Here is a 12,347-nt window from a genome sequence, read left to right on the forward strand (position 1 = left end):
TATATATATATATATATATATATATAGTCATGGGATGTGGAGTATAGTGTGGGAGTGGAGTCAATGGAATGGTAATAGATATGTATGATATCGGCGGTGGGGGGAGAGGGGCGGTGGATTGGGAGAGGGGTTGTGACTTTGAGGGTAAAAAATATAACTATTGCACTGTGTTGTACACCTGAAACTAACTAAAATAAAAAAAAAACAAAAAAGAAATGTGAGTGTAGCCACTTACCAGCCATATTAAAAAAAGTCATTATTTGCAGATGATATGGTTGTATATATAGAAAATCTAAAAGAATCTAGTTTTATAATTTTCTCCAAAAGTTCTCTTTTATTAAATTTTATTCTTAGAAATTTGCTATTTTTTAATGTTAATTTACATATTTTAAAATTTCATTTTCAGTTTGTTGCTAATGCATAGAAGTAAAATTGATTTCTGTATATTGATTTTGTATTTAACAACCTTACTGCAATTGTTGTACCCTCTTACTAATTATAATAATTTATCTGTTAGATCTTTTTGGATATTTTTGTTCACAATCATATAATCTGTGAATAATGACATGCACAAGGATACATGAACAAAGTCAGATCATAGTGGCAAAAAGACTATTCATAACAGTCTTATTCACAATTACCCCAAACTGCAAACAACACATATGCCAATCAACACTAGAATTAATAAATTTTAGTATATTCACACATACAACAATGAAAATGAGTGAACTAGAGTTACATGCAACAACATGGATGACTCTTAACAATAAAATACTTCAAAAAGAACATTTTTTGGAGGACAAACAAAATAAAATCTTTTTTAGATTAAAAAAACATATCCCCACCTCTGGGAACTAAAATGATTCTATGTAATTGTTTTTGTAGCTAAAAAAATGAAGGGGAAATAAAAGCTTATTTGATTTCCTCTGGGTCCAAGAGAAAGATATTTATAATAATTTTCAGAAACATTTTGGAATTTAGGATCTTTAAAAATGATCTAAGAGTGCCTAGATAAATGTGTTTCTCAAAATGAATCTGTGAAGTCAATCCTTTTCAAATTTTCCTTTGTGGATAGTGGAAGTCAGCATTTGTTCATTGAACAATTTTTTATTGCACTCCAATTATGTACTGGGTACAGATGAACAAATAAATGAATGAATATGCTAATTTGTTGAAAGTAATATTGAACCAGAAATCCAAATCAATGACTCAAGTATTTGCCAAGAAAGCACATATCGTACATTTTTTTTAACTGTACTTGTAAAATTAAGTGCACAGGACCAATGTAATGCTGAATTTGAGGCTGACACACAGGCAGGTTCACATAGACAAACAGACACCCAGACATAAGCCTTATTTCATATAGAATGAGCTTATATTCCTCTTGCCCATCTTCCTTCACATCTGAAACTCTTGCCATTTTAGAGTATAGGCAGTTCTAACTTTTCATGGTTCCAATATATACAAATCTCAAATCAAATACAGTTTGGTTAAATAACACCAGTACCCATCAACACAGTTCAAATTTCAGTTATCATAGAATATTAACTGCAATTACATAAAGTGCAAATCACAGCTAGCTCTTCAGTCCACAAATCACTATATGTAACAGATGCACATCATGATCAGTGATCAATTATGTCATTTCTTTTGAAGTTTGTCAGTGACCAGTCACTGTAGATCTCTTAATCAGTTTAAGCACAGACAGCAAATTGTATAGTTGTTTTACCCCTTGTTTCCTACTGATAAATCCACATGACATTTTACAAAAATGGATAATTGAAAGGGAATTGCCAAACAAGGATAAAAGTGTAGCAAAGAAACTATAAGTGATATAATACTGAAAGTGAAAATTGAATCAAACAAATGGAGTTATAGAAGAAAAGAGCTGACTATGAGAATATTGACAATGACACCATTTGACTTAGTGAAGGTGAATCTTCAATACAAATGAGGAAAGTATTTATGACAAAATGTATGAAAATGTCCCAGTGAAAGTGCCACTGGCAAAAACCTTCATATTAGAGGAGCTCTTGGAGATATTTTACAAAATTGGAAGTGCAAAGGATAAAATGTTGGAAGCTGATTCAAACTTAGGAGTATAACAATTTGTTAAGGCATAGAGAAGATGTTTGCTCTATTATAAGTTATACCTTGAGAAGAAAAGCACAAACACTATTCAAACTACTTTTGATGTTTTTACAAAGAAATAAAACACTTTAATTCTCAATGTTACTAATGTTATAAATTACAGTGTGCTAAGTATTATTTTTCATTTCCCTGTATACTTATAACTGACAATATGAGGACAATTTGAGGACAATTTTGAGAGGTCTTGGAACAAATGTAATATTTCCCATCGATTATTAAGATCACTTTGAACAGTTTCAGCTTGCACAGTCATTTTTAGATCCCACACTGTTCAATTCCAAGACTGTACTTTAAATGAGGCGGCTTTCTTCCATATATCTGCAAACATGATCAATTAATGCGTCTGATGAGTCTCAGCATAGTACTAAGCAGCATCTGAGTATTTCTGACCCTACAAGCTCCACTTTTGCCAAGAACACCCACTTACTGGCGTCCCCCTGTAAACTGGTTAAACCTGGAATGGGGCCTTGAACCAACAAAAGCCATCAAGTTACTCCCTCACTAGAAACCCTTTAATGACTTCCAATTACACTTGGAACAAAATCCAAAATCCTTACTCTGGCCCCGAAATTCTGCATGTGTCTCCTTTTCAACTCTCCAGCCTTCTCCCATGCTAGCCCCTGCCCAATCCTTTCCCACCCCACCCAGACCAGGGGCGCCTCTCAAGTCCATAAAATGGTGGGTCTTTCTGTGTGGCTTACACTGTCATTCTTTTCTGAGTATTCCCCTCCTTAACCCTACTCATCTTTTAGGTCCCAGACTTTAGGTCTTAATAGGTTAGTGCCCCGTGATGCGCCCTCCTAAAATCGCCTTGACCATGCTTTTATAGATCTTTGGACACTTTACATGTGATCAATGATTTAACGGTTCTCCTTCCTGCCGGGCCGCTTTAAATATTTCGTGGATCCTAAGCACTTTTGCCTTCGCGGCCCCTTTCCTCATTTAAAAAACAGAATAAAAATTAATAAATTTTTGTAGGTCCTGAAGTTTCACTTTCTTTCTGACGTAAGAAAAAAAATCAAAACATTTTCTTTGACCGTAAGAGTTCACTGTTTTCTTCGGACTTTACAAGAAGTTAGAACATTTTCGTGAGCCCGCCGAAGGGTCGTGGGCCTGCGGCGCGGTGCCCGCCATGTCTGACATATAGGTGGCCCAGCCCGCAGGCCTGGGAGAGCCTGACCAGATGACAGGGTGTCAGCCTGTCCTGTCCTCAGAAACACATGCTCAGGGACGACCCACCCGTGGGGGATTCGGGCCTCTGGGCCTCAGTCCTGCCCCAGGCCTAGGCCAACAAACATCTGCCACGGAGCAGGCCAGAGCTGGCCCAAGACCATCCTGCGAGGTGACTTCTGTTTCCTCCCTGAGGCCCTTCTCAGCCCTTCTACCCCGAGGTGTGGAGAAGAGCGGATTCCTCCTTTTCTGTGGAAAGACAAAAACCCCATTACTTACCCGGCCTTCCCGCTCTCCGCGCACGCGCCTGCGCAGTGGAAGGCTCCCGGATCAGGCTCGCTGCAGCTGCGCGGGGCGGCTCACCGCAGGCGCCCTCTGGCGGGCGCCTCAGGCTGCACCTCAGGACCGGGTCGTCTAGCCCCCGGGCGCCCGGGCACAGCCTTTCTTTGGCCCTGAGGTAGAGTTTTGGATCTCTGTTGAGAATATTTTGCTAAACCTGACACTTCCTGGTCAGCTACCCTCCCCCCACCCCCAACCCTCATGAAACATTCCAGTGGCACCCCTATTGTGTTCTTGGTTTTAACCTTTCTCTTCCGCTTCATTCATTCATTAAGTCAGTCACTCTTCAATAAATACTGTGTGCCAGGCTCTGTGCTAGGACTGAAGCCTTCTAACGCACCAGCCTCAACACAATAGGACCCTCCTCTATGCTTCCTCTGCACTGATATATGCCTCTCCCTAGTTGCTCCTCAGCAATCTGGCCTAGGCATCAGTCCCTTCTCTGAACATGGTTTAGGTACTAATTTTTTGTCTTTTGATTTTTTTCAAAAATCTTTTTCAAAATTTTTTATATCAACACACAATAAGAAGTTCATTTTGGGCCAGCCGAGTGGCGCGATGGTTAAGAACTGGCTTGGGATGCCAGAGGGCCCCGGTTCGGATCCCACATATGAGGGCCAGTGACGCTGCTCTCAACAGCTGAGATGCTGAACAACAGCTCAACCTGGAGCTGGGCTGCCATGAGTCGCCGGCGACGTCATAGGCTGCAGCCCCTGTGGCAGTGGGTTGCCATGGGCTACCGTGTGTAGCCAGCAGCGGCTGTGAGCGGCCGTCCAGAAGCCGGCGACTGATCTGCCTCACCCGGGAAGAGCGCAATGATGGTGCCAACTTGGGCCAGTGAAGCAACGTCCTCCACAACTAGACTGAAGAACAAAAGGACAGCAACTTGTCTGTTCCCCTTCCCCTAATTCCCCAGCGCTGTTCCCATCCCCCCAATTCCCCAATAAAAATCTTTTTAAAAAAAGTTCATTTTACATTGCAACCTAGTCACATGTAAGTACATACATTCATAATATATTAGTGAAGTAAACTTTTCACAAAGTCATACTTATGCTATGTTATCTTTAATTCAGGAGCTAAACCCTGATATTTTCTGTTGCATTGCATTTTATTCTGTTTCATTTTTCATGCTGGCGGCAGAGCACTAAATTGATTTTGCTATCTACTAATGGGTTGAGATCCCCACTTTGGAAAAAAAAATTACTGCTCTAGGTAGTCTCATTCATGCTAATTTAATTAATATCTCTTAAGTACACATCTCCAGTCTATATTTCTCTCTTCAGGTCCTGACACATACATCCAATTTGCTTATTGAACACCTCTATTCACTGTTCCACAAGCACCTTGATTTCAACATGTCCAAAACGGAACTGTCATCTTCACCCCTACATCAGCCTGGGTAACTGAATAGATGGTAGAACCTATGTTTTATGTCTCTTTATACAGCTCCACAATTTTTCAGCTGCCCAAGCCAAAACCTTTGCATTCATTTATTCAATAAATATTCATTGAATGCCTGCTATGTTTGAGGCTCTATCATTCCAGAATCCTCCTAATCAATTTAATCAATCACCGCGACTTGACACCTCCAGACCAGTTCTGAGGTAGAACTCCCACCTACACCTGGGTCTATCTCTACCTCTACGTGGGTTAGTGTCTCATCTCCTTAGCTCCGCTTCCACTTAACCCCGATTGGCTGGAGGAGGAAATCAGGACAGCCATTGGTCCCCTCTTGAATAGGCGGAGCCGAGTTGCGTTTCTTCTGCCAGTCGCAGGCCGAGCCCGGCCGAGGAAAAACGAGTGGGCCGAGGCCCCCTGCTCCGTGGCCCTAAGCAGAAGCAGCAGGGTGCGCCCCACCCGGCGGCCAGGCGGAGCGGAAGATGCCAGCCTCTGCCGCGCGGACCCACCCGGGTCCCGGGCCGCCTCCAGCCTCGCCTTTCCTCCTGCTGCTGGTGGCGGTGCTGAGCGGCCCGGTGTCCGGCCGCGTCCCCCGCTCGGTGCCCAGGACCTCGCTTCCCATCACCGGTAAGGCGCGGGCGCCCTCACCCCTGGCTCTTCGCTCCGTGCCCAGGCCTCGTCCGCAGGTGACCGCACGCACCTGCCGTCCGGACCCGGGGCTCCTCAATTCGGAGTACCGCATCCGTTGCCGCCCACGCCCTTCCCGGACCCCGGCGGGACGCCCGAGCGGTGCTGCTCCACTGCATCCCGGGCTGGGGCCTCGCGCCGCAGGCTCCCGTGACACACCCAGGAGGCACCCGCGGTTTCTTATTAGCAGAACCGCGGGAGAGTTAAGCCCCTCGTGCAGACGCGGACACTGAGGCCCAGGGTGGGCACGGGGGTTGCCCGAGGTCGTTCATTTCAAAGTTCGCTCTTCCTTATTCCCCCCTTACCACACATGCACCTGTGTTGGTCATACAGTTTGACGTCCATCCTGCTTTTAAACTCAGAGGCCTTTCATTCTACTCTAACCACCCATCCTTAAGATTACCCGCTCAGCAGTCCCTCCTGCCCACTTCTCATTCCTGTATCATCAGTTCTTCCTCCCTCCAAGCCGTTTGCCCTACTCACAGCCCTCATCTCCCTCACCCACTTCCCAGTCCTCTCACATCTGACACCACCTTCCATTCTCCCATTATCCAGAGCCACCATAACCCTAACATCCTCAACGTTGCCTGCTCCCTCTACCCATTCTCTATAATGAATGTTGGGAATCCATTCAATGAGTTGATTTAAAATTCTGTTTAACTGATTTTTAAAGTCTTCAGAAGGAAAAAAGGAGGAGGGAGATATGATTCTTTCAAAAGGTGTGGATGAAGCCAGGGGACGCCACACGATTAAAAGTGGTCCTTGGAGTGATTCACATTTTAAAGGTTCTCTGCTGAGGTGTGCATGGATCTTGGTTTTTTTTTCCTCAGTGAGCGTTGAGTGTTAGCACCTTGGGCAGACAGAACCAGTGAAGCTGAGAGTACAACCTGTTGGCAAAACTCACAACTGGGTGATAGTAACTTATATGACATATAAGGATGTTTTGAATCCAGAAGACAAAGTTGTTGTAAGAGCCTGGGCTTTCAGTGTGTGCTGAAGCAATAGCCACAGCATAGAGTTGAGATTGACAGGCTGGGTTGATGTCCAGGAATCCAGAGAGGTCTAGATGGCAAGGCGAGGCAGAGCTGGGGATACAAGGGCAGCTGGGTGAACCAGGTAGGCTTTATTCCAAGCATGAGAGTAGGTGGGATACAGCACAGGCATGAATATGGGTATGGGAGGATGGATGGGGCTCCATACATCAGCACATCTTAGAATGAATGGCTCCTGGCCATCGGTCAGTCGTGAGGGTAGCTGAGCAGATGAAGCAGATAGAACAGAGCTGGACTGGTATACTGGCGCAGGGATAGGGTCCCTGGAGCCAGCGGTTGAGCTAAGAAGGTAAATTCATGCTAAACTTATTCGTTATAATCTTTAAACAGATAAGAGTTCTGAACACTGATATGAGGTATAGATTTGGCCAAAACAGAACTCATACCTAAGGAAGGAAGAAAGGAACCATTTGTGAAACATGTAGTGTGGGTCAGATCCTTCCACATATGTTATCTCATTTAATTCTGTCAACAACCATGGATGGTGGTATTTTCAGATGAGGGAAGTGATGCTCAGAGAGGGCAAGTAACTTATTCAAGATCACACAGCTGGTAAGTGAAAGAGCCAGATTTAAACTTGGGCCGATCCATTTCCAAAGCACATTCTCTTGCCCACTATACTCTCTACCTCTTTGGGTAGAATAGGGGAGGGTAGAGGTCAAGGGTGGTGGGAAAGAAAAGAGACAGTTTCCTAATGTGATAGTGAAAAGAGGGAAGCATTTCTCTTCTAAGTAAAAAGAAGTTACTATTAAGTAGTGATTACAAAAAAAAGGGAATTTAGAGAGTTTACTTGTACCTTCTATAGGTATTTTCAAATTATGTCATGTTTCTATCAATAGAAATTACAGACTTAGTATTTATGCTGTTATTTTTATAAAGTGTTCTATTTTTATAGAAAAAAGCATACTTGACTAGATTGTGTGCTAAATATTCTGGTCTCATCAGTTATCTATCCCTGGAAAAATTAGACGGCCTGTCAAACTTTGTTTTCTTTTTCCCCTGACGGCTGCTTAATCAATGGTACTTGGAAGAAAACAAAAATTGGCCCCTTTGGCTTTGCCCTTGTGGATCCAACCCTTATGAAGCAATGGCTGATATCATTCTTCCCTCTCACTTTTTCTTCCTGCCAGAGGCTGACTCTTACCTCACTCGGTTCAGCGTCCCTCAGACATACGATTACTCTGTTCTTCTTGTGGATCCTGCTTCCCATACACTTTATGTTGGTGCCCGAGACGCCATCTTCGCTTTATACCTGCCCTTCTCAGGGGAGAGACCCCGAAGGGTGAGAGATGAGAGTCGGGAGGACCCCAGACCCCAGAGCATGTGATTAGATCCATGCTTTTATGGGATGTGAAGGGGGGCATTGTGGTAGGAGGAGGGGTGTTGGTGAAAATGAATAAGGGGAGATCATCAACTTCATTGTCTCAGTTGAGGGTGATGGGGGGGTCATGGTGATGGGGGAGGCTATGAGGGAGGTTCATGATAATGGGAGGAGGCCACAGTGACCAGGTTTCAGGTGACAGTGGACAGAGGAATCACTAGAATCACATTACTCTAGGGCAGGGGTTGGCAAACTTTTGAGACGGAAGAGCCAATCCTGTCCCTCCCAACAATTTAAAAATTATTCGAGAGCCGTAAAACAAATGAAATCACCATTATGTGAATAATATCCTTTAAAAATTTTATAAATGAAACTATGATAGTTTTATTTTCATTTTCAATTTTACTTCAGAGCCACATGTACGTACCCAAAGAGCTGCATGTGGCTCGTGAGTCGCAGTTTGCTGACCCCTGCTCTAGGGCAATAGCTTTTAAACTTTTTTGACCACCCCTTAGTAAGAAATATATGGTATATTTTGACCCAGTACACAAAGTGTTTACTGAAAGAAAAGTTTCTTGAGATAATATCAACTCTCCTATATGTGATACATTCTGATATTATTCTAATGTTGGGTCGTGATTTCACAGTTGATTTCATTACTCATTATTCGGTGGAGACCTCCAGTTTGAAAAACAGTACTCTGAGGGTGGGGGTGTCTCTAAAGTTCCCAAATTGATGGAGGCTGTGGAACTGTGTTACTTGCCCTGACTTGGGAGGAGTTGGGGGAGAATCTGGGGAACGGTCACTCTTTCTTTCTCAGATTGACTGGATGGTGCCTGAGGCCCACAGACAGAACTGTAGGAAGAAAGGCAAGCAGGAGGTAGGTGTAAATCTGGGCCCTGTTCTGTGTGCCAATTGAGACCTTGGCCCAGCCCTGACTCTGTGTCTGTGCCTGCCTTGCTGCCATCCCAGAGGGCCCAGGCAGGCAGTCTAACACCGTATCATCACCCATCATCTCTGATCCCAGAGCTGCATCTAACTGGCTGACACTACGCTACCTTTCCTTGTACCTGCTGCTTCTGATTCTCTCTAACCATCTCTGACCCCCAGGACGAATGTCACAATTTTGTCCAGATTCTCGCCATTGCCAATGCCTCTCACCTCCTCACTTGTGGCACCTTCGCTTTTGATCCGAAGTGCGGGGTTATTGTGAGTGACAGGGGTGGGAGGATGGGAAGGGTCTTCTGTTGCGTGACCATGATGAGGGGCATGCTTAAGGCAACCCTTGTGCATGATAAGCATTGGGGGTGAGGGATGTCCTCACAGGGTGGAGCCTTTGTCTGCCCCTGAAGGAGGGTATGAAAGGGTGGGGAGGGAGGTTGTCTGTAGAAGATGAGCTATACTAAGTGTAGAGACGTAATGGGATGGTGAAGGAAGTTAGGATGCTAGTTGGGCTGGGGAGAGCAGAAATCCAAGAGAGACTTCAGTGACCAGTAACTCATGTTTCCTTTGTGCTGTGTATGCTCTGTCCAGGCAGCCTGGGTCCATTTCTTAATCAGCACAGCCCATACGTATTTCTTTCTCCCATGGCATGTGACTCTTAACACCTTCTCCCACATCCACTGCCAACCTCATTCTATGTGGGCTGTGACCCTCTGCTCTCATGAGCTCCTGAGTCACTGCCCACTAATGTGGTACCTGGTGGCCCCATTCTGGATCTTGCCTTCAAAGGTGGGCACTCTGTCAACCATGTTGTCTTCTAGATCTTTTTCAGTGCTGCTGAAGCCCTGGGTATCTCCACCCTCACACCCAAGCAGGCTTTGGACATACAGATGCCTAATCACATCTAGGCTAGTTATGGCAACAGAAGTCCCTGGGATTGGTGATATCTCAAGAAGGGTCTTAATGTTTTTGAAGCCTCAGCTTTTCCCATCAGTTATCCAGTGGTCAGTCACTGGTCCTCTGGCAGCACACATTTGTGATAAGGCCCTGGGATGAGTCGGAAGCCTCACACGTCCTTCGTATCCAGTGGTTTCTCTTTTTGTTCCATGGAGCAAGAAGAAGGAGTGCAGCGACTCCTATTCCTGACCCTGATCTTTAACTGTCGATCTTGACTGGACCTTTCTGCGATCTGCAGTAATCCTTGCTACCTGGATCTAGTCAGTGTGTACCTCCAAACCTCTCTTTGCAAAAGACCATCCTCATATCTCCAGCTTAGAAATCTGTAATTGTATATGCTTGATATACAATCATTCAGTCCCTCTGGGCTGCCGTTGGGCTTAGTTGGGCTTATGTTGAGTCCTTTTCATCATGTGGTGATAGACTCCCTACTGGGTGTGTATAGCTGTCTCATCCTGGGAAGGTTTCCCAGTTCAGGGTGGTATTAAAAATCTCTATATTCTATCAGGCAATATTGAGGCTCTAGTTTCCCTTCAGTTCTCACAAAGCTCAGAAAGTAGCGGCAGAACTGTCATTACCATATTTGTCCTGTTTTAGTCTGAGCAGGCTTGGGGAGCCCATGGGTATGAATACTGGAGCCATGGCTTATAGACAATGTAGTCACTCCAAGTTAATGTCCCAGGGCCTTCTATTCTTCCTTGGCTCTCTGAGGTGGGACTCTAATGGTTGTGAGGTATCCAGGCAGAGAATGTTCATATAACATAACTGTCAGAATTGGTATCACTTGGACCCCTGTCCGCACTCTGGGAACATTAGCAACCAAGAGTGAAGCCAGGGGTCTTTGTTCTGCACTCCCATGACTTTCAGCTCTTTCTCTGAACCCTCCTATCCAGCAGGCTCATGAAATGAAGGACTGTCCTTTTGTCAAGGCTTGTTTGTAGGAGAATATAGGGCACAGAAAGGTTAGCTGTGTTAGCCCTTCAAGCCACATACTGAAACTTCCTGAATGCTCTCTTATGCCTTTACCTGCCAGTCTTATCCTGCTACCTGGCAACCACCGCCTACTTGAACAAGTTCTTGCCTTATCCTTAGTGCTGAACCTCTCCTGACCCAGACTGATGACTTTGAGTCTATGCATAACTATTATCTGAGAGCTTTGACTAGCTAGCTGCTCCAGACATAACAACTTGCTCAGAGGTGATTGCTCAGAGAAGTGATGGTTCTTATAAAAGGAAGTCCAAGCACTGGACCTACCTACCAGTTCCAACAATGCTGAGTGCTTCCCTTCAGTGATAGCTCTTCAGATACTGGAGGAAAATATTTTAATTTGTTTTGTTGAGGGAACTCCAGCAGTTGGGAGAGAAAAATGTTAGACTTACAATGAAAGAAGACTTCACATTCAACTGAGTATCTAATCTGTCCCAGGCTTGGGGCTAGGTACTTTACAGTCATGATTGAGTTTAATTCTCATCAACATATCATGATATTTAGGTATTATTTATTTCCATTTTACAGGCAATAAAACAAAAGTTCAGAAAAGTTAAGTACCATGTCCAACGTTATATAGCTAGTAGAGGCAGAACCAAAGTTCAAACCTAGGTTTGTCTGGCTCTGCTCTACTATCTGACCCTCGAGTCCAGCCTGTATCCCAGAAGACCCTACCTGGCTTCAATTTCTTGTGATGTTTGACCTGTTTCATGTAACAGGGACCGTCTTTTTTGTTGTTGTTCCCCTAACCTGGGAAAGGTCCTTGGCCAAGACTGAAAGACGGATTCCAACCCCACAGCTCAGTGACAGCCTTCCTACCTAGATCTGCTTTCAGCTTGAGGGACTTGCCTTCATTACAACTGATGTTGAGCACAACTAATGTGCTGATGACACAGACACAATGAAGTATCTATCTCAACATTCAGAGAGAGAAGGTAGTAGAGTGGTCTATTAAATGTCACTTGGACCATACAGTAATCATAACCTGTCTTGTTAATAGGAGGCTCACCTGCTCAAAGGCTGTAAAACTAAATAACATGATGATGCCATTTGGAGAAACTGGAAAAGGACTTGTTTTGATATGTTGAGTTTTAAGGGGCTGATAGGCTGTGAGGAAGTCCAGCAGTCAAGTGCAAACATGAGCTAGAGTTGGAAGACATCGGACTTGGAGAGTTTGGGCAATAATTTGCATTGAAGGTCTGGAAGAGTAAGAATGAATGAGATCTTTGAAGCATATGTGAAAAGGACTAAGGATAGATTTTAAGGATTCACAGGAGTGAGAAAGAAGAGAAACAATGAACAGAGATAGAGAAACAACAATTAGATGGGAGGAGGGACTCCAG

The 12,347-nt window shown here is 44.3% G+C and overlaps 2 protein-coding genes across 3 annotated transcripts in view; one reads left to right on the forward strand and one right to left on the reverse strand.

Moving 5' to 3' along the window:
• The window catches only part of M1AP (meiosis 1 associated protein), a 74,069-nt gene extending 70,443 nt beyond the window's left edge, over nucleotides 1-3,626 (reverse strand). Inside the window, exon 1 of the mRNA XM_019623580.1 lies at nucleotides 3,601-3,626. The gene's annotated coding sequence lies outside the window, so the exon portion shown is untranslated. The remainder of the gene's footprint in view (nucleotides 1-3,600) is intronic.
• Nucleotides 3,627-5,427: 1,801 nt separating this feature from the next.
• SEMA4F (ssemaphorin 4F) overlaps nucleotides 5,428-12,347 on the forward strand; it is a 30,990-nt gene continuing 24,070 nt past the window's right edge. The window contains exons 1-4 of one of the 2 annotated variants that reach the window (XM_019623618.1): nucleotides 5,428-5,685; nucleotides 7,928-8,079; nucleotides 8,939-8,998; nucleotides 9,229-9,327. In XM_019623618.1, the coding sequence (XP_019479163.1) occupies nucleotides 5,541-5,685; nucleotides 7,928-8,079; nucleotides 8,939-8,998; nucleotides 9,229-9,327 (456 nt within the window). In that variant the 5' untranslated portion in view covers nucleotides 5,428-5,540. The remainder of the gene's footprint in view (nucleotides 5,686-7,927; nucleotides 8,080-8,938; nucleotides 8,999-9,228; nucleotides 9,328-12,347) is intronic. The other variant, XM_019623619.1, reaches the window with a different exon arrangement.

Source organism: Hipposideros armiger, unplaced genomic scaffold (assembly GCF_001890085.2).
Source record: "Hipposideros armiger isolate ML-2016 unplaced genomic scaffold, ASM189008v1 scaffold_553, whole genome shotgun sequence".
Taxonomy (NCBI): Eukaryota; Metazoa; Chordata; class Mammalia; order Chiroptera; family Hipposideridae; genus Hipposideros; species Hipposideros armiger.